The 22,471-nt window shown below is 44.6% G+C and overlaps 1 protein-coding gene across 4 annotated transcripts in view; it reads right to left on the bottom strand.

Moving 5' to 3' along the window:
- The window catches only part of BCL11B (BCL11 transcription factor B), a 92,729-nt gene extending 70,489 nt beyond the window's left edge, over positions 1-22,240 (bottom strand). For 2 of the 4 annotated variants that reach the window (XM_009905264.2, XM_009905281.2), the window contains exons 1-2: positions 22,046-22,240; positions 7,934-8,302 (exon numbers count right to left, since the gene is read on the bottom strand). In XM_009905264.2, coding sequence (XP_009903566.1) covers positions 7,934-8,302; positions 22,046-22,103 — 427 coding nt within the window. In that variant the 5' untranslated portion in view covers positions 22,104-22,240. The remainder of the gene's footprint in view (positions 1-7,933; positions 8,303-22,045) is intronic. The other 2 variants (XM_009905273.2, XM_009905289.2) reach the window with 1 other exon arrangement.
- Between the last annotated feature and the right edge of the window lie 231 nt (positions 22,241-22,471).

Raw genomic sequence — 22,471 nt, 5'->3', positions numbered from 1 at the left:
AACGATTCGTTTCCACTACTTCTCTCGAGAAAACCTACAATGAAAACATTGGCTCACGAAAGCATTCTCACTGCCAGAATGCCACAGCGCAAGTGAAAAGTCCATTTTGTTTTCATTACATCTCTGGGATTTCCGGCTTAACTCCTGAGCTTAGACACCAAATCCCTAGATACCCCACCCACCCACTTTTTCTTCCTTCTTTTTTTTTTTTTTCTTTAATAACATTTCTACTGCACAGCCCACCAATTACCATTTGGAGGGTGGGAGGGAACGGAGAGAAGGAACCATGCTGAAAAGGATCCGCTCGTCAGAGTAAGTGTGCATGTTTCCCAAGGCTGTCCGCTGAGAAATAGTTTTATTTCTATACCTGGCCTCTCTCCTCTATTTCTTACCCTCTAGGCTCCCATCTTCCCACTTGGCCACCAAATCAGTGCTGAAACTCAGCCCCAAATCTATGCCCTTTGAAGTTATGTTACATGACATAGAAATTAAAGTCTTTTTGTACAAAAAGTATGATTATTTCACAGGGGTTTTTTTCTTCAGTTATGATAGAAAAATGTTCCAATCTCAAAAAAAAAAAAAAAAAGCACCACAAAAAAAAACAACTAGAAAGGTTCAACCTTTATGTCACAGCCTATTTGGTCACTGCGTGTACAGGCAGTGCAGTTCAAACACAGGCTGAGAAAGAAAAACAATCTATGGAAAAGACATGAAGGGAGGCAGCCCCACACTATATCACTTTTGTGCCTTTATGTCTTTATTCACCATCGGAGAGGAACAGCAACTTTATCTGTATGGCAGATTTTCTGTTCTATAACATTTCCATGCAACCAGCTTTTCTTCAGCTACATCCTAGTGCAAAATTCTCCTGCTAACACACACAAAATCCTTTCTTGCAGTTAATACTCTGCTGAGCACAAGCCTATTGCTATTAGTCACACCTGCACAAATGCAAAAGCAGGCTATAGGATGGGTGGGTACTACTTTTACTTTGCTTCTAAGAGCTGCTTGCAAAGTTGTCAAGTGAGCCATGACTGGCTGACCAGTGCCTTTCCACCATTTACTTTCAGTGTTGTCTGAAAAAATCTACCAATCTTTCCATGCAAATAATAATCAGAGATATGCACATGGTTTCTGGTCTCCCACACATGGCCCAAGTAATTTCACATAAGGGTTAAAATAAATGCAAAACCCGACTTCTTTTTTTTTTGGTGACATTTTGACTGGGCTCTACCTCTAACTAAATCCAGACTCCTTCCACTGAGTTAAGACTGCCACAGCAGTTCCAAGCTGGTGCAAACAACTAAGTTTTGCTCTTAAAGAGTGACTCTCAATTCACATCCACCCTGGAGCAAGAAGGCTCTGGCCACGTGTACTGACCTTCTTAAATTCCCTCTCATCACCCTGTAAAATGGCACTTCTGTCGAAAATGTTTTATCTAGCATTGTCACACATAAAACTGAAGATGACTATAACTCAGATTACAAAGAGAGAGAGAAAATCACAGCAGTGAGCTCTAATGTTACAGTTTGGCACCACCTGCATTAGGGGACAAGTCCCGGTGTGCACTGCCCAACCAATCTGGCATGGCACTGCTGGTTTCAGGGGAGCTACCCAAGGTGAAACCAGGGCTGAGTGCGATGAACCAGATCCCTTGCCATACCTCCAGCACTGACACATGCCATCCTGGCCTCATGGGAGTCCAGCTTATGACACAGAGGGCACAGAAGATCACTTTGAAAAACAGGACTGTGAGAGGAATAAAACAAAAAGCTAAAACCAGCAGGGAGAATCAAGGACATAATATTCCACAGTGTTTTTTTCAGTCTGCTTTTAAAACTGTTGTGCTTAATTTCACACTTGATTCTCAGGTATGTCTTGGGAAAGCTTGGGTGCCTGGCAGTGCTGGACCCCTGGCATGACAGATTTGGGAGCAAGTTGAGATTGTGGTCAGTCACTCCCAGGCTGAGGCTGGGGCTGGAGCTGAGCCACATAGGTGTGGTGGAGTTCAAGCAAGGGGAAGAAAGAGCTTGGTTTCATAATCATCAGGTTTCTCACCTTTAACTTTTACCGGGATCATCAGGATGCTTACTCTTGCCTTGGTGGGAGACACTGTGCAGCACAGAGCAGACACGGTCTTACTATCCCCCACTGCCAACTTGGGGGACACATTGAGGAATAGGGGCTGCCAAGCTGCTACAGGATGCCCTCTACACGAGCCCCTGTAAGGATCCCCTAAAGGGAGGATCACATAACCTGGATCACATAACCTGGAGAGTCTCCATCTGGCCTCCCCAGCAGCTTTAAAACATTAAACCGTTAACATTTTGGCAGATCCTTTTGCTGCTTGAAGCTGCCGCAAACCAGGGAAGCTGCCACTGTGGACCCCTCCCATGTGCTGGGGGTGCCCTGCCCCTGGAGAAGAGCCAGGCTCCTCCATCATGTCCCCCACCCTGCCCATGGTGCAAGCAGGGCTCTGGGTGAGATCACCTAGCTTGTTTTTCTCTCCATGACTGAAGTCAGGACCTCAGCCGAGACCCTCGGGACAGAAGACTTGCTCGTTAACCCTGTTCTCTGGGGAGTGTTGGTTGCCACATCTGTGTGTCCTGTGTCCCCCCTGCCCATACTGCTCAGCAACACCATTAGCAAAACATGTTGCTAAATACTTGGTGAAGACATGGAAAAGGAGGAGGCCAGGTAACTCCTCTGCATTCAGGGAAAGACAGGCAAATGCAAGGGAAGCAACAAGCCTGGAAAAGCTTCACGAAAAAAGATTGCAGCTACAACCCAAGTTTCTCAGGCACTATTACCACATGCTTCTTCTTCACATACTGTTTTTCCTGGCCTAGCTTTGAAAAGTCAGTTCTGCAAGACCTCTCACCCAGGGGAGGTGCTGGCAGCAGGACCCAGTGCCATGGTGGCCTCAGAAAAGGGTTGGCCCCCATGCCCCAAGACATTTTGGTGCTGCTCTGGACACCTCTTCCCAACCTGCCTGACACTGCCACCACTGGCCTTGGGTTTTTTCTGCTCACGTTCTCTTCTCCTCACGTGTGAAGGCATCATGATGGCTGAGTCCTACAGTTAATATGGGTGCACAAGTCCATAATGGTACATTGTAAGTGAATGTCTCGGGGTAGACAGCAATAATAATTAGCTGTCACGATTTGAAAAAAGGATAATCCATGCCATTGAGTTAACAATCACACACACAACACACATGGATTTAACTAATCTTAATTTGGAGAAAAATAACAATTCTAAATATATCAAATAGCCTATTTCATGGCAACCTGCGGCGGTGTTTATCTCTGGCTTCCAGCACATGCAAGTTATTTAGTTTCTCTCACTGGCAGTTTTACCATTCAAAAGCCTGAAATGAACATTCATGGAGCAAGGGTTGCAGTTAAATCCTGCATCTGACAGGGAGCCTTTTTTCATGATGCACATCTAGTTCAAGTGCATAATGTATGGAGCCCAGCAGTGGCAGCCCGGATGGGATGAATGAGGAATTCCAATCAACCTCTTCCCCTTTCCGAGCACCTTCTTTGCAGAAATTAACTACACCGTTTTAATGAACCTCTGCTGCTGGTTATGGTTCTCTGTCCATGAGGGGACAATGCCCAGAGCATGCAGATCAGCCAGCGAAGCTGAAGAAAGTCTGGTCCAGTGGTGCCTGACCCACTGAGGCTCCCTTCTCTGCTGTGGTTCTCTGAAACCATCCAACATTACAAACAAACCAATTGCTACATTTTCATTAATCTGAATCATTTCAGAGTGTCTTGCTGAAGAACAGCTTAGTGGCCCACAAGGCCATCAGGGCTCTGAGAAAGACAGGAGATATCATCAGTCAAGGACAGTGGGAGCCACTCCCCATGGCCTTCTTCAACCAGAACAGGTCACCTAAGATCTGATAAATATGAAAGATAAAAAGAAGCATAAAATACGACAGTGGTCTAATTTTTTCCAAAATACCTGCCAGCAGTGAAGTGAAAGAAGCAGTGACTGATAACTCCTAGCCGACTGATTGGCCTGGCTGTGTTTTGCCGTGCGACAATCTGGTTCATCTGTTCGATACTATCACACCCTCTGTACAAGCGGCAGAACTGATTTTCAAATGGGTCAGCCAATTTGAAAAAAAGAGAAAAAAAAAGCATTACAGGACAAACTGCTCCTAAGCAAGTCACGTCCTCCCAGTGCCAACTAACATGCTACCACACACCTTATGGACAGTAGTAACTAAGTGAAAGCACCTTGAAAAACTTGGATTTGCAAGTTACCAGTCAGGGAAAGATGATAGACTTCATTATCAGAAGGTCTTTAAAAGCTGATTGTGGTGATGAAGTTGCTTTTGTCTCTATTGATAGCTAGAATGCTAGCTGGAGATCTGCATTGTGTGCATGCAAATTCTTGCAGACTCCTGAGCTCTCCCTGCCTCACTCAACGCAGTGTAAGGTCTGTTACAGGGTCAGGAGGAATTCATTGACCAGATCAAGCAAAGTTACCACGACAGAAAGGAAAAAAAAGGAAAGGCAAAAAAAGAGAGAGAAGGAAAGGCAAAAAAAGAGAGAGAAGGAAAGACTTCAGGACTCTGGAGCATTCTGCACTATGTTGAATACTCAGCACAGTCCAGCATCCCAACATCCTCACACCCAGAAGAAAGAGAGGTGCAATGGCAAAGTCAAGCTCAGCACTTGACATACCCTCACTACACTCAGTCATGGGAAGCTGTAAGATTTGGCAGTTGTCACACCGCAGAAGGCTGTGCAAATCATTTCGACCAAATAAGAAGGTCTACAAAAATAATGCAAGATCAAGGAGAGAAGCTGAAACCTATTTGAGGGCAGCAGAGGTGGCAGCACATTTCAGGGAGATGGAGTGGTGAGTGGGTGATTTCTGGTTTCCCTCTTCAAATATAAAGACTCAATTATCTTTGAACAGCTTGCTTTACACATGAATTGACACATTTATTTTACAATAAATAACCAAAACTTATCTATGTTTCCTTTACTGTTAATCTACACAAAGAAGTAATAAACAGAGCTTGTCTACAAAAATGCAACTACTGCAGTCCTCAGAATTCAATTAAGCTAAAATAATTAATGCTTCCACCATATTAAATTACTTTATACATTTGAGCTACTGAAGTTTTTATTCTTTAATCTTTTTTTGCCTTTTTATTTAATAAAATAAAATAAAAAAAGTTAGTTTCAAAGTAGGAGGGGGGTGACTAGAAGAGGGAAAAAGAGCATGATTTGCTGTTAAAATGTAATGGTCTCCTTTAGCTGACACAGCATGTAGAGTGTTTTGTGCCTTTGATTAAAATAACATTTTAAATGCTTTGAACAAACATATCTCCCCATACTTCTAAGGGATTATTTTACATATTTCTTGGTGGAATAAAGAAATTCATTCTTCCTGTAGCAGTACAGAAAGGCTAAGAATATCTTTCGTCACATATAAAGTAAAAATACTGTAGGCTGTTGCATTATTACCAAAAAAATAAAAAAAATAAAGGGAGGGGGTGGCAGGGTGGGAGAAAGCTGCCTTAGAGATTAAGTTTCCCTTTTATGAAATCGTATTTAGCCTCTTTTTTTAACAAATCTAACAACAATGCTCTACAGCCGCTCACTGGGAAATACCTTTAATGTTAAATGCAGATTCTGATTTTCTTGGCTAATGCAGAAAGCCTTTCTATTGAAATATAAATAAGGGGTTTGGTATATCCCACTAAAGCCTTTCCAGTGAATGACTTCTGTGGGTTTTTCATGGCTACCCTCCATGGCAGTAATGTGAGGCTTTTATCCTACTATTGAAAACTATCCGCTGCTATTAAAAAAAAATATGGAAGGACACTGCACCTTTTTATCTCAGAGCTGGGCTCCTAATTGAGAAAGCATTATTACTGCACTGTTTAGTGGATGTCCCTATCTCTGCGCACTGCTGAGAAAATGCCAATCAAGTCATAAACCCTTTTATTTTTCTCAATTCAAAATCTTTCCTACATATTTTCATTTGATACTCAGTTTAGTCTGGAAGAGATTAAGTGCTCCAGATTGGCTTTTAAATATTTTTTTATGCCTTTTCCATATATGAACATCTCCTTCACCCCTTCTCCCAGCACATTTTCTACATGGCAAAAGCATCAGCTATATTGATGCTGACCCCCAGAAGCTGAGATAGAATAGCACCCTCTGTGCTGGGCATAGCCATTGGTGTATTTCACTATGGACTGAACTTGGGCACATCATATCAGGAAATAAGATCTGGACAGAGCATAGGTTTCCTGGACCAACCTTACTAAGTACCGGGTACCCTCTGCAACGGACTGAGTGCCATCAGCTTGCACAGACATCAACAGCTATTGCAAGTGCTCAGCACCATTCAGCAGACCTTCGGCAGACCTGGGGAGAAAGTTCTAGGTACTTCTTTTCTGCTCCCACTAAATAGGAAAGAAATCTAGTGCTCAAAGCTGCAACACCATGAGGCAGTCATCTCTGCCAAGAATTGCATTCATAAGTGCAAAAGGACAGGGAAAGTTGAAAAACAATGAGGAAAGGACAAGGTCAGGTCTTACAGTTGGGTTGCTTGCAACACTACGGCACACACTGCCGCTGCTAATGTTTCCAAGGCTACTAACTCCCCCTGGTCGAGATGGTGACTGCACCCAAAAAAGATGGCCAGAAGACAACAAGATAGTCAATAGGTGGCATATGCCCTCTAACATGTAGATCATCTGGAGATCTGATAACTGCAGCAGCTCAAAGCCCACATGCTCATTTATGCAACAACCAAGCCTGTCAGAGACGCTAGGGACTGACTCTGAGAGCTCAAGTGTTAAAAGTGGGCATCTCTTAATCTTCAATTGTAACACAAGTCTTCTAAGGATGTTCCCTCATAGGAACATCTCTACTACAAGCAGGATCCTGGACTATCAGTTCATAGGACAGCTCCTAGAGAAATTGGGGTAGCTGCAGCACTGGTCGTCTGTATGGGATAGAGTTGATTTGAACAAGAAAAGCCCATTTGAGAGAAGATGCTGCTGTATAACGTAAAACCTCCACTCACTGGCACAGAGCAGAGCCTTCCTTTTACCCTACTGCCAAGGAACACAGCACTGCAAAGGGGAAGAAAGGTCCTGCATGATGAAAATTATCCCATGTTGGGAGCTGCTGCATAGCAGCTCACCCAGATGGACACCGTCGCCCACCTGCTCACCTTTGAGTCAGGGAGGCCCAGTGAGTAAATACTAACTGCACCATGTAAGATAGTTTTAGAAAAAGAAACACAATTTATTCACCCAGGCCAACTTGTGCTCTTGTCTCCTCATTCAAAAGCCCCATCTGGGGTGTACATATGAATGGAAGTGTCACCCACCCAAATCCAGCCATCTGCAGAGATCCAGAAGAGACAGCACAGGCAGCAATGCAGACCTGACATACACCCCAGCAGAAGGATCAAGCAAGGACTTAATGAATTCCTGCTTTAACACTCACAGCAAAATCTTACCCCTGCAGTCAGCAGGAAGACTTTTTTCACTGACTTCAGTGGCCCTTCCCAGTGGGTCTGCATGTGACAAAGGGTATCTGAACTGAACTAAGCATCACACAAAAGACCCCTATCCTTCTACCACTACTACTGGCTTAGAAATGCTCCTGAAATGGTTTCTGACCCAAACTTTCTGCTTTTTATTATGTGTACAGACTGCCCTCTGGCTCTCCCAGATCAAGAGGCCTCTCTCTCTGGGACCTGGCCTTGAACACACAGCTGCACTGAATTGAATGTGAGGTGGACAGCCCTACAGAGCCATGAGGATCCTCCAGACCGATGGGTCCTATAAGGACCTGTTACTGAAGTTTCTGTTTCATTGCACTTTCTAGAGGGCTCTCGTTAAAAGATTACCTAGGCAGTTGATTGAGTGTAAAACATGCTGTACCTGCAATGTTCTCCTGCTTGGGGCAAATTCCTTTTGTAGGCGTGAGAAGACGGTCTTCTTCATCGGGTGTGACTTGGATCCCGATTTCCACTGGCTCTGACACTTTCCTGAGCTCGGCACGTGAGGAAGGGGGAGGGCTGCTCTTGTCCATGCTCTTTTCATAGCAGGCACCACCAGTGCCATTGCACTGTTTTCTCTTGTGCTCTATAAAAACCAAGATGTCTCCCAGCGGGAAGTTCATCTGACATTGTCCACAGGTTAACAAGTCAGGGTCTGTCCCACCTGTGGTGATGCTGATGCCACCTGGCTCTGCTATTGCCAGACTCTCATCCTCGTCGGCGAGTGCCGGTTCCACATGGTCAGCCTCTGCTTTACATGGACAAGGAAAAAGAGGGAGGAAAGGGACAAGGGGAAAAGAGAAAGAAATTGCTTTGAATGTTCACAGACTGAAGGATGCATCTTGAGAGGCCCAGCCTCTCCCCACCCCCTCAAAGAAGCCAAGCCCGATTAGATCTTTCTTTCATTTTTCAGCTTTTCCACTCTCCCAGAATGAGTTCAATGCGTTTTGCAACCAAGCCTGCCTGAAACAAAATGGAAAGGCTGACCTGGCATAGCTTTCCTGACAGCTCCTTCTCACTGCTGTCGGAGCTGCAAGGCTATCAGCAAAGAGCCGTTTTGCAAATATTCGAGCCCTGACTCACTTTCTTAAATAGTTCCTCTCATTTTATCCCACCTTCTCATTCCCACTGCGTCTCCCAGCCATCTGGCCAAGGCCCCATCCAGTAAAGCTTATGTACCTAAATCTCTTCTCCAGTTTCAGACACAAGGGGAAAGCTTGTATGCTCCAAACAAGCAGGATCAGGCTCCTTGCAGCATACAAAACTAGTACCACCTTGTCCCACTATAAAGATACCCACAAGGTTAAATGACCACCCATTAGAACAAATTACAGAAAACTATTTGCAAGAGTAAGGTAAGCAGGATAAGTCTCACGAGACATTAAGGGGTTTCAAAAGTGTGTACAGTGGAAAAGAGAATGAGGGACTTATTTAACATACTGGAATATTGGCTGAAACTGAAATCTTCCACTCTGTTTTGCTTTCTATGTCAAATAACCTTGCAGTTGCTATATAGGTTAACAGAAGTTTTTTTGTTTAAATCTTGCCTGTAGATCTGCTGGATTTCATAGCATTACCCCCAAAGACTGGGAAAGCATTTCTAAGTGACCTGCATCAGTTTCAAAGAAATAAGCAACTTCTCATTTCACAATTAATAAAACACAGTGCATTTATAATGGGTACTTAAGAAGATAATTTTTACATTATAAAATAATTACAGATCACAATCCATTTCTGGGACAAAATATGGGGTTTGGTTTGTTTTCTTTTGTTTTGCCATGTAACTGCCAAATCATACAAACCTTGGTCTTTACTCAGGCAAAATTTCCACTGACTTTTGCCTAAGGCTGTTTTGCCTCTGCAAGAACTATAGGATTTGGGCTGAACAAAACAGAGGAACTAACAGTATGTAAATCAGTGAGTGAGACCTCTAATCGAATCAGGATTAAAGGAATAGGAGGAAAAAGGTTTGCCACTAGCTCAAGCGATTTGCTTATGGATTTCCTGGGGAAAGCAAGTGACACAAATATCTCAAAGAAGTAAGACTGAGATAAACAGATGTTATCAGCCAGATCTAGATTCTCCTCCTGGCGAAAACAAAAAGACTTTTGTCCCACTCTTCAGCAAATTGCAAAACAAATAAACAAACAAACAAACCCACAGGAAAAAAAAAAGCACACAAGGAAAATAAACCACATAGGAAAGAGACAAGAGGTAGAAGGTGAAATGTATTATGTGGCCACAAAAAACCCAAACCAAAACAAAAAAAAACAAACCCACAAACAAACCTGAGCCTTAAAAAAACAGTTTAGAAAAAGAATCATCCCCATTTTCATGTTCCAGAATAAATAATTAATTGGTATAGTACAAGCTGCATCCGAGCTCCCTAATAGCAAAGTGGAAGGCAGCAGCAACACCAGCGGCAGCAGGACAAGGATGGGAATCCCAGAGAAGTGCCTTGAGCATGGACCATCCTGCTGCAGCAGAGGACAGGAACAGGAAAGTTTTCTAACTCGCACCAAGCTTACCAAATACACAGCACAATACTTTTTCTGAAAACCATTAATTACCTTTTTCCCCTTAAGTTTAAAAGGAGTTTGATGGCAATACTACGTAATTAATTTACCAATTTATATCATTAAAAAATGCCTCCTTGCCTAAGTGAAAATGTAACCATAACCCTATACTGAACAGGGACCGCTGGGAAGGGAGCGGATGCCTGCAAACAGTGTGTCACGATGCAATTATTTAGTGCTGCGGTTCCCTTTAATGATCTAACATTGAGCAATATTGTTTATATTGAAGAGAGCTTGCACCTTTAATTACCAATTACATATACATCATTTTAGAGCCAAAAGAAAAAGGACTGTGAAAAGGGTCCTTTAGAAATGTGTGCACTATTTCTAGGAAGAATTCCTATTAAATGGGACCAGTGTGTCAAAATATTAAAAGAAAAAAAAAGCATACAGAGAGGCACACATAGGCACACAGACACACACACAGAGGAGATGGGACAAAGAGCTGGAAAAGACAACATGAAAACAGGAAATGAATCAAGGGTCCTAAGGAAAAAGAGTGGCAGAGGGAGAAAACTTCTCGTTTTGTCTAACATTCCTGTAAAGCCTTCAGATTAAAGTCCGTATCTTAAATTACAAAGGCTGAATTTTGGCATTTAGATATATCTATAACAAATAAAGAGAAAAGCACAAATCTCAATGTTATTATCTTTTTGCTGTGGGGAATTTATTTTTTTTTCCCCAGCAATTTAAATCACACTCTTCAGAAAACATAGCAAAACTGCTGCCTTTGGTAAGGGCCCTGACCATGCGTCTGTGGAAACATGAAGAAGGTCTGAATGGCTAAACAGTTTCAAATTCTTTCTTTTCAGTTCTATAGTTCATTTGAATATTAGCTAAATCCACATATGTCTATTCACTTACACTCGCTCACTCTCCCTTTCCAAGGACTCCGCAATGGCACTTTTTTAAAATAACATCTGGTATTCCTTCATATTTTGGCAGTCGTCACATTACCGAAAATCAGCTTTTTGTTTCCTTGGTACGCCGAGCCCTTGTGATCAGTAGTAATTGGGTCTCAAACTATCAAAAGATTTTTAACTCGACTCTTTTCTGATTTGAGCTTAATAAACCATCAAGCATGAGACCAACCGTACACCCAACAATGCAGAAGCTATATAACATCTCCTTACTCTGGACATGGAAAACAGACATAAAGGAATGAAAAACAGAATACTGACTAGATCTTCAAATGCATTTTATCCATGTCAATTTTCTTTTCTTTTCTTTTCTTTTTTCAAACTTGGAATGGAATTTAAAAAAGAAAAAAAGAAAACAAAAAGGCTTCCTATTGATAACTCAATTAAGCCGTTAAAAACCTACATTCAAGTAACATTACAGGAGAGATTTAAAACCCACAAAGGAAAAGAGAAAAGCCTGCAAGTCCAGCCCATAACACATCAGGTCATGCTTGGTTAATACAACAGCCAAGATCTTATGCTGTTTAAGGAGTCCTTTAATACCAATGGGGCAATTTAGGCCAGTCTCAGTCTAAAGTTCTGACTCCACTTATGTCTGTGGGTTTCAAATGAGTCGCTTCACATTATTTGAATTTAACTCTGTGGTTTTATTGCTGTTTGTTGGTAACTGGGTTTGGGGGTAGGAGGGTGTTTCCTCTCGAGTATTTATTTTAAATTATCTTTTTTCTTTTCTTTTCTTTTCTTTCCTTTCCTTTTCTTTTCTTTTCTTTTTTTTTTCTTTTTTTGAGGATAAATCAAGGCACACAAAAAAAGGAATAAAAAAATATTGCATCTGCTTTATGTGGGAAAAGGAAAAAAAATGCAAATAAGCTAGTTCCAGCCAGGACTCACGTCCTGGTTCTTCCAGGTGTGTTAAGGTCTGCCTGGCATTTTCCCTGCACCCAGAGATTCCGCCAAAGAGAACTGCCTTGGCATTGCCTGCTGAGGAAGCACAGTGTAGGGGACGGGTGGTCTGTGCTGTTATCTGAAATTAATGCAACTGGACAATCTAAATCTTTTGCTTTATTTTTAAAAGCATTACACATGCTGGCTGGACGCTGAGCAGCATCTCCATACTCCCTGTCTGCCTACCACACCAAATTACAGTGGACAAACTCCTTAATTCCATAAAGGCACTGTCACAAAACCATCAGTGCTCCTGCTTCAGCGTGGTGACATCATTAGAGCATATGTGCCCCATGCAAACAACACTCTCGTGCCCAGTATTAAAGAGAATGCACATGCTAACTATTTTCTGCCTGTCAGATGTCTCAAAATCATACCCACTAATAGTGAAAAAGCCCATGTTACTAAAAATCATTTCCAAAGCCTCAAAGGAGAGAACTGTGAATGCTTGTTCATGAGGTTTACATAAGGCTAGGTCCCAGAAGCAGCAATTCATTTTATTGTCTTTCTATTGCACCTAAGAACCAAGGCAAGAGCAGATCTAAAAGTTGCCAGCCTATTCTCTTCCTTATTTTTCCTACCCACCAGTATACAAAGAAGGTAGAGAAAGGGGGAAGAGGGATCAGTTTGGTGCCAGGCCAAAGCGTTGCCTGTAAAATCTCCCCTCTGTGGTTGATTTCTTCACAAAAATGGAGTGGTTAATTCAAGCACTGTCTGTGCCTTCACCACAGAGGTGCTACTGGGTGCCCTGTCTACCCCAGCACCCCACCACAGCCACCGCACACCATTGCGCCCACCTGGGAGGGAAAAGCACAGGCTAGCCCAGTGGCCACACAATTCTGGGATGAGATGAGGCTGACCAGAGTCTGACACAGGGGCACAGCTTCTGGTACCCAGGCACAGAAATATGTCTGCAAGGGTGCCGCAGCACACCGAGCATGCTGTCCTCTGCACACAACCATTACTGTCTTGAAGGTACATCCAGAAAGAGTGCAGTCTAGTCAGGGAGTGAGCACAAAGAAATTACTTGCTCTCCAGGGTGTTGGCCCAAAGCAGGCCTGAAAATGATGTCCCTTCAATCAACACCCATGTCACATTTACTGTAACATCAACATGCTTAACGGAAATAGCTAGGATCACACACTCTCTGGCTGAGTTATCACCGAGATCGGTGTCGGGATCCTTGCTACACAAAGGACAGTGCTGCTCAAAGAAGGCAATGCAGCTCCTCACCATCAAAGTTTATCAATAACCTGTTTTCAGAGCCTCCCTGCAGCTCCCTGCAGCTGCAAGGTGCAGAGTTGAGTTTATGTCTACATATTGCATCAGCACCACACTCAGAGTACTAGGCACCGCTTGTCTGCCATCAATTTTTAATTTTTATGAGGGCTGAAAAACAAGTGCTCAGAGTCTTTTATAAATAAAAGTCTGAGGCCAAGCTGGCCAAAAGAGACAACTTCATGGGGAAGCCCAAGAAACACTGAGACCTCATGTTCCCAGCAACTCTCAGGTGTGTGCTACGCGCACAAAGGCAGCCAGAGCAGCAGCAAACCTTTGTCGCACTGTGCCTGGCCTCATCACAGCTGCCCAGCCAGCACCATCCAGTCATCTGCCCACCACCACACCAGCCCATTGGCCCCACAAGCTGGACAGCAGCACAGCGGTGCAGCAGGTGACGGCAGTTGCCGAGGTGGACTGGCCACTGACACCTGCCTGCAGCAGCTGGATGGACCCCACCACCCTTGAACAGCCCACTGAGCTGCCCCCACTAGGCATCAACAAGGAGAGGACCAAAACCAGGGGGATCAGGACTCAGCAATGCAGGAAGAGTTTGGGGAAATCTCCAGTTTCATTGCAACACCTTAGCAAGCCCGGCACACAGCCGCAAGTCAGGAGTCTCCTGAAGGAGCATCAGACACCTTCCGCAGAACTAGTTTGAACCTCTAAAACAGCAGTTTAACCCTCCATACACACCTGAGACAGAGCAAGCCCAAGCACCCCCACAAAGAACCAAGCTAAGGGAAAGGCAGAAGGAAAACAGGAACCAAATCAGAACAAAAGCCAAAAAGATCCAATGATCCACACGAATATTCAACACTTGTCAGATGTTATTTCATCAGGAACTATGTACAGTGTTAAAGAAGGGAGTAGTGTGTCTCCTCTTAAGTAAACTATACATTCATAAAAAATATTTACTGCTTTGGAGAGTGTAAAGTGCATAGGCTCTTCTATAGGCTGGAGAAGCTGCAAATCTCCACAGATAAAACAGGATGTGATGATGTGATATAAAAGCATTCCTTGTTCCCCAGAAAATATATTTGTTTTATTTAAAACTAAACAACCAAGGAGAATAAAAGAGTGATCAATGTCACAAAAGGAGAAGTAGCAGTATTTGGGTACAGGTTTTTAACTGCTATAGAAAAGGACATTGGAAGCACAGATTCTTACCAAAGGATTTAAAAATACGTCATCAAAATTAATTAGTTTTGAACAAGTATTAAACACACAACAGCTCTGTTCTTCTCCTAAATATCAGGCTCAAAAGCAACTGCATTTCTCAATTGTGTATGGCACACTGTTGCTCATATACAATTTTCCTAAGCCTTTTTTTTACTTTCATTGAAGCATATTCATTATAACATTCAGCGAATTTATGGCTTCTTCCAGAGGCTTAGTAAAAGGGGTCATAAAAAAGTTAAGTAAACCAGTGTGTTTTTTTCCTCTCCCTTAACTTTGGATTCCTTTTTCATACTGTGCTGTCTAGTGCTTAGTCTTTGGAAAGTACCTTTGGCATATCCAGCACACACACAAATTATCAGCTGCTCTAGGAAAAAAAAAAAAAAAAGGAATTTCTTGCACTGAGGCAACTACACAAAAGACTTGCATATGTCAAAAATACCGAATGAAGTCCCTGTGAATGCTGCACCATTAATCAAATCCCCGATCTGGTGTCACTTTTGCCAGTAAAATGATGATATTCTCCTAACCTCCTTCTACTGGCGTGTGCCTGCAACACATGAAGTGTGTCCCTCTGCTTTAATTCTTTAATTTGTTTTTTAATAGCCTGATTTAAGGATTTTTTATCTATTATTTGGAATAAGAGGGGGTAGGGGGGAAGAAAAATAAAAAGAAAATCTGCTACTTAAATCTCCAGCAAGGGTTTACATTACCGAGCAAGCAACAGCTTTTTGGGAGAGAAGGCAGGCAGTGAGCAAATTTAACTAATACTCAGGAGCTCGACGCACAACCGCCTCTGAAGCTGAAACTGTGGATGCTGAGGAACAGTGTGTAGCCTGCCCAGATACATTTTAGGAAAGTAAATAAACACGAAAGAGGAAGGTGCTGTAGTAAGAACAGCTGAATGAATCATGCATTTATATCAATGCACACATTTATTGATGCCTTTTCCCTCCCTCGTTAAAAGACACATATACATAAACTCATCTGCAGCCAACGCTGGTGCTTCACCAAGTGCTTTTGCATTGCTGCTAGCTTTAAAGTAGGCAGTCAGCCCCCCCCATTTATTTTTCCACAGGGAAGGGACACCAAATTCAACAGACAACTGAAACACAATCCTGGAGAAATTGAACTGCAGTCAAAAAGAAGGAAATGGAATGGCAAGGAGTCAGAGAGCCACTTTGAGGTAGCAGGTCTTCCCAGGGAGACTTTTCCACCAGGCTTTGACCTGGCAGAGTGGGACAGGTGGGAGACAGATTAAGTAGCAGGATGAAGGGGAGAATGGGTTGTGTGTGGGTTGTGTGTGGGTTGTGTGTGTGCTGGGTGGGCAGAGGCAACAGGAAGGAGGAGAGGTGGATTGTTGGTAAAAGTTAACAGTCATAGAATGGAAGGAATAGAATGAAAGTCTGGGATTTTGGGAGGGAAGAAAGGAAGGTTTTCCCCACTGCTGGGCACACTAGCATCAGCACTGGCCCAGGCACTTCAGCTTACCGGTCTATCAAACTAGCAGGCTGCTGTCTATACGCTTCCAACTAGCTCAATTCAAATATTAAATGAAGTAGAGAAATCATCAGATAAATTGCTGGCCATCTCTACCCAAGAGTGAAGGGGTTTTGTACAGCTGATGACAGCCCTGATCTTTTGTCTGACCTAATTTACTTCTCTTTCAGGTTAGAATAAAGCATGCTTTCCTGTCACAGCATAACCTCCCTCCACATACTGCGCACCGAAAATAAGAAGACGCTTCTGCTGTGTTAACAATACCATAATTTAATTAATTTTTCAGGCTGGGGGAAATAAACATCCACTGATCAAAGCTTCCCCTGTGTATGCCACAAAATTACATGTTTGGGCAAGAAAGCATCCCGATAAAGTCCATCCACAACATGCAAGCCAACTGCAGCAGAAAACAGTACAAGCCCGATGAAGAAGCCTATGAGCTCAGCAGCAACTTCTACATGACAGATGTGATTTTTGTGTTTATTTCTCTAGGAAAAAAAAAAAATACCACCTATTCTCATTTGCAGGAACTGCATTTTTTTTTTTTTTTTTTGCTATAAAGACCTACAGATCTAAGAATGATAAATTATCTAGTATCAAATCCTTTTGGCAGGGTTTTGTGTTGCTTTCTGACACATAATCAACACCAAATTGTGTAGGTGTATTTCTGCTTTATTGCTGTACACACCTTCTAGAACTCCAGCTTTCTTGCCTTGTTCTTATGTCCACTGGAACAAACGGATCTCTGTGGGATTTTACACACACACACGTGCATAGGGACTTGATCATGTACAGGTATCATTACCTCAATCACTATCTGACAACAGCAAATTGAGAATTTAAACACTGTATGCTGACAATAAAAGGCACTGTTAAAAACTAATTTTAATTAAAAACTCTTGTCTGCCCAAGTCAATTAATCAGCCATAACTTAGCTAAAAATAGATTGGTCTCGCACACAGCCCCTCTCAGCTAGCGTTATATAGATCTTCGCATGAAAATCAATACTACAACTTTACAGGGAAAACATTTTGCAGCAACGCGAACTGAGCGGCGGCTGCTTCCGAGGGCAGCGCATCCCGGGGCCAGTCGGGCCATCAGACGGGCGATGAGCTCCCCCTAGTTGCCAGCACCCGCCACTGGCAGCCGGAGCACAAGGCAGACTGGGGAGGCAACCCGAAAAGCCAGCAAAGTTTATCCGGGAAAAGTCTTCTCTGTCAACAAGCAGCACAGAGCGCAAAGCAGTCCAGGTAGGAAATATGGAAGAGAAGCGAACATCTCCTGCGAGGCATTTTTTTAATGGAAGAGTTTTGCTAGCAGGAAGCTCAGCCCCGGGAGGAGCCGATGAAGTGGTGGCAACTGAAGTCGGTCACTGACATCAATAATTTGCACTACTCCTGCGAGCGCACACTCCTCTAAATCATAATTATTGTCAAATCTGCCACAAGATAACCCTTTGTTCTGCTGAGAAACACATTGCATGCACGACAAGGGCTCAAAACATTCCTATTAAAGGCAGCCAGGTTGTAAAATCTTGAAGACTTCTATTTCTCAGTATTTAAACAAGCCTGACAAAATACGCAAGAAAATCTGCCGACCAGAAAAAGCATGCAAAATGATTTCTTATCCATTGGACATCTATTTAAGCCACTGAGCACATCAACCAAAAAAGGATGGAACAACCTAGATCTGCAATCTAGGTGTTCTGCATCACTTTTAAAAATATATTTTACAACACCAGAAACTATGCAAATGTGCCAGTATTTTAAATTTTCTGGGTTTAGATTTTTTTTCTTATTTTGCAAGTCCAATACAAATATATTCAAATTAAATGCAACCTGGAAGTTGACAGCATATAACCTTTTCTTTTTTCCTCTATTTAAAGCCAGCACATGTAATGTCTTTTAAAAGCACGTTAGGCTTTTCTGTGCATAATTATGCAGGTATTACAAAAAAGTCAGTCCTCACCAAAATAATAATAATTTCCTTTCCAGTTTTTCAGTCACAGCTTATATCCTCTTTATATTAAGAGTTTATTACATTGGTGTGGGTTTTTTTTTTTTCTGTAGGAAAAGTACATTAATTGTACTAAATCTAAATGCATTTTAAGAGAAGATGCCTGAAGCAATTTGCAAAAATTTGACATGCAAAAAATCTTAGGGCATTTTAATTATTTTTTTTAATGACTACATACAAATACAAAACGATAAAATAAATTATTACTCTTCCTAAGGAACCTGTTGGCCAGGTACTGAGGAGTCTCCTTGGGAAATCTGGTTCTCCACCTGAAATTGTATTATTTTACTGTGCCTTTCCCTGCCAGTCTTCACTGCTGCTCTGTAGAAATGTTCTTGCTTTGTCGCCTTCTGCAAAACTGCTACCAGAGAGCTTTTCACATGGTCTTGTCTTTCAAATTTCCTCCAAATGTAAAACATAGAGCTAGTTTGAAAACAGATTTCTCAAGTAAAACAAAAAGAGAAAATGTCTTAAGGTAGGAAATCGGCAGTTTGAATCAAACCAAAATAACATTTCTTTGCACAGAGCAGCTCAGAAGCTCAGCTTCCTCTTCTCTAATCGCCTCTCCTGCTTTGTCCATCTGTTTAAAGTGAGCTCAGCTACCAAGTTTGCTCTGCACACCACCACTGAAGAAAGGTCCAGAGCTGCTCTTTTCTTTCCAAGTGTTTCCCCTCTTTTTGTCCTGCACATGCATCCATTACAAGGCTGCCTGGGTGAGCCTGGCAAGGACAAACAGGCCACTCGTTTTGCAGTCTTAAAGACTACTGTGCTAATGAGGCATTGCAACTCTGGAGCACAACTCTACTGAAGCTTCTCTGCTTTTTGTGTGTTTGTCTTATACTCAGGATCTAAGCGTTTCTCTGAACACCAAGAGAATGAAACCAAATAAACTCCAGTTGAGCAGTGTCATTAAACCCTTCTCTCTCTCTCTTCGCATCTCTCAATCTCACTTTCCTTGCTTGGCACAATCCTCCAGTCCATCCTGAAATGCAACTCTATTGACAGATGCCAAAAAAATGGGGGGGAACCACACAAAAAACCAACAACAAGCTAAACATGACATAAATGCAACATTTCTGAAAACAGTATCAACTCATCCTGGCTTGGCTTCGAGTTGGCTTTATCTGGTTCTACATGGTTTGGTTTCCCATTCAGTTGCCCGCTACTTTCCAAACTCCCCTTTACAGAGGACAGTCTCCCTGGCTGCTTTTCCCCCACGAGTGACACCTTCCCGAGGAGTGTGGGGATTGCAAAATCCCTCTCCTGCAAGGCGGCAGCTGAGGCTCAGCGCCTGTGCACTCAAATGCCTGCGCTTCCTGCTCCCTCAGCTCCAGCCCCAACCTCAGCCTCACACACACACCACACACACACACCTCCCATCGCCCGGCTCCCACCGCCTCCTCCCCTCGATACCTTCATTTTTTCCTGCCACTGTTCAGTATGCAGCCTGATTTCTCCGCCAGCTTCATCAGGATGGAAAGATAGATACAAGAGGGAAGACAGAAAAGCTGCGTACCGCTTTGCTCCCCATTTCTTCCCGCTAAACCCATTGTACATGCAGCTCCTCGGCACCTTTTAATGCTCCCCTGCCTCATTATTTACTTTCAAATAAAGCGATCAGAAAAGGAGATCACATTGAAAGAACAAATCTACCTGGCTCTCTTCTCCAACCCACCCACCCACCCCCCACACCCCCAGCAGCAACAGTAACGAGATAAGAAACGTTTCACCCCTTTTAAACAAATTCAGACGTGCGCAACAAAACAGATGTTCTGCACATCCCCTTTCAACACCCCACATCTCCTCGCAAGTGAGACAGAAAAGAAGTGGGACAAATTGCACAAGGCGATTTAGAAGGATGTTGATGATTTTTCTTAAAAAGAAAATTTTTTAAAAAGGGGGCGGGGGGAACGCTGAGGAACCCAAAAAAAAAAAAAAAAAAAAAAGAAACTCATTTTCCACACCGGATGGTTTAAAAAAAATGCAATTAACGAAGAGAGAGTTGAAACGGGGGAATCCACCTTTTATGGTGATGCAAATCTGGCTCCAAAATAACAATGAATTAAAAACAACCCCCCAAGAAAGAGCTGAATACCAGATGCATCTTTATTTGTGTTTCACCAGCTGATGGGCTGGAAGGGGGTGGGGGAGGAACGGGTTAAAAAATAAAGGCACACACTAATACAAAATACCTATTTAAAAAAAAATGCAGGAAAAGCGGAAGAAATTGATTTTTCAAGACCCAAACCGTCCCCCACGACCCTCCGCTAGGAAAAGAAAAAAAAATCTCACAGGAAGTGGAAAAATTATATACACATATATATCTCGATTCCCAAGGAAATCTTACAAACAGAAATTTATCACCGGTAACAAAGAAAGAGAGGATCTCGCAAGCACCAAATGCTCCTGGCAGATGGCTCCTATTCTTGGCTTTCAGGGGAGGGGAGAGAAGCCGGGGGAATATTTTATTTATTTATTTAAATTCTTTAAAATCTCAACATAAATATTCGGATCCGCCGCGGCTCAGGCTCAGCCCTGGGCTGGCTACACGCGCGCCGCCGCCCCCCACAGCACAGCAACTTGCGGACCCGTCCCGAGGAGGCGCGGGGGGGAGGGGGAGGTGTCTGATCGGCCTTCCTGGAGGGGTGCTGGGCCCCATCCTGGTCCGATGCTATAGCAGGGAAATAAAGACCCCCCTGACATCCTCCCCCTTCCCCCCCCCCCCCCCCCCCCCACCAGTGCCCCGATCGCGGCAGAGCAGCAGGGAGGGCTGGGGGCCCCGTGCCCCGAGAGGCGTACCCCTTACACCCCCACTGCGGCACAAGCCCGGCGGGGAGGGGAGCGGCGGAGCAGCGAAGCGGGGCGCCCGGCGTAGGGACTTGCACCCGGCTCTGCCTGCAGGCGCTCGCCCCTCTCCGGGGGCTTTAGGGGTGGGAATGGGGAGGAGGGGGATGCTGGAGAGGGGGGCTCCTTCCCTCCCCGTATGTTTCCTTTTTTTTTTTTTTTGGGGGTGGGGGTGGTGCTGGGGTGAACGTGGGGTACGTGTGTGTTTTTACTTCACAATGGGAGCCTCTGCAAAGTGCAGCCTCCGCTCTTGGCTGGGCAACCGAGCCAGTGCCACTGCCATGCCCGCCGTTAGTGGCTTCCAGCCCCGTCCCCCGCCGCGGCTCTCCCCCGCCACTGACAGCCCAGCCCACCCCCGGCCCCTTTAGAGCCCCTGCCCTGCCTCAATTCTAGCCGTGCCGATCCTTCCTTCCTTTCCCACCCCTGCTTCGGAGGAAGTTCTCTCCCCCCGCTGGCGATGCACCTGGGGCAGGCAGGGTGCCGCCTTCATCTACCTGCCCCGGGGGCTCGGCGCCCGTCGCTGCCGGCCCGCACCTCCCCGGCCGGCCCACCGCTTCCATGTGCTTCCCGTTAAGTTCGTCCCGGCCGCTTCGTTTCTCCCCCCTTCACTGCCCACCTTGATCCGCCCCCCACACGCACAGCCCGTATCCTGGCCCGGCTGTCACGCCGAGGCAAGGCGCTTGTCCAACTTTTTCCACCGCTTCGCACTGCCCCCGGAGCAGAGAACGAGCGGGGCCCGGGGCGAGCGACGGAGCCCCGGCGGGGTGGCCCGGCATGTAGCGGCCCGGCCCGGCGCGCCCCTCTCCGCCGTCCCCCCCTCCGCCCACCCCACCCCACACCCCCCCGCACACGCACCCGGTCCCTGGGGGGAACCCCGCACCGCGCCACGCTCTCCCCGCCGGCAGCGCCTTTCCCGCTCCACGTCGCCTGCCTGCCCACCTCACCTCCGCACCGCTGCAAAAACGCACGGCAAACTTCGGGCTTCTCCCCCCCTCCACCCCCAGCCCATCCCCCCTAGCCACACACACCCCCTCCCCTCTTTAATTCTCTTCTCCTCTCCTTCTCTCTGAAGTCATTTACCAGCTTTAGTTGCTCTTGGAGTCTCGTCTCATCTCGTCCCCGTCTCCCCCCCCCCACTAACCCCCCCCCCCCCCCTCCGCCCCCCCCAACCGCTTCCTCCCCTTCCCTAATTCTGCTCCTCGTTTCGGCTCCGTCTGGTTCCAAGTTCAAACTTACGTGTGATAATCTCTCTTTGTGACAAGTGCTGCGGGTTTCCCTGCTTGCGACGGGACATTGCCCTGGCATTTACACTGGCATCGCCTGGAGAGCTGCACTGGTTTGGGGGGATGTCGTGGGGGCGCGATCCTCCTTCTCTTTTTCTTTTTTTCCTCTTTCTTCTTCTTCTTTATCGAGTTCTTCTTTCACAAAAAAAAAAAATAAAGAAAATAAAAAAGCCTCCTTTTTTGTTGCTGCTGTGGTGCACTGGATGGAATCCTCTCAATTAAAAATCATCAGGAAAAGCTCTTTTTCGGTCGGTTTTTTTTCCTCTTTCACACACTCTGTCTTTTCTCCACTGCTTCTGCCACTTAGACTTCCAGATCTCTTCTTGAACTTAGGAGGATATGCACCGCCAGTGACACTTTTCTCTTTCCCTCTTTCCAG

Source organism: Dryobates pubescens, chromosome 5 (assembly GCF_014839835.1).
Source record: "Dryobates pubescens isolate bDryPub1 chromosome 5, bDryPub1.pri, whole genome shotgun sequence".
Classification (NCBI taxonomy): Eukaryota; Metazoa; Chordata; class Aves; order Piciformes; family Picidae; genus Dryobates; species Dryobates pubescens.
The sequence above is the reverse complement of the archived record's forward strand: the minus strand, read 5'-3'. Positions and strand labels throughout refer to the sequence as shown.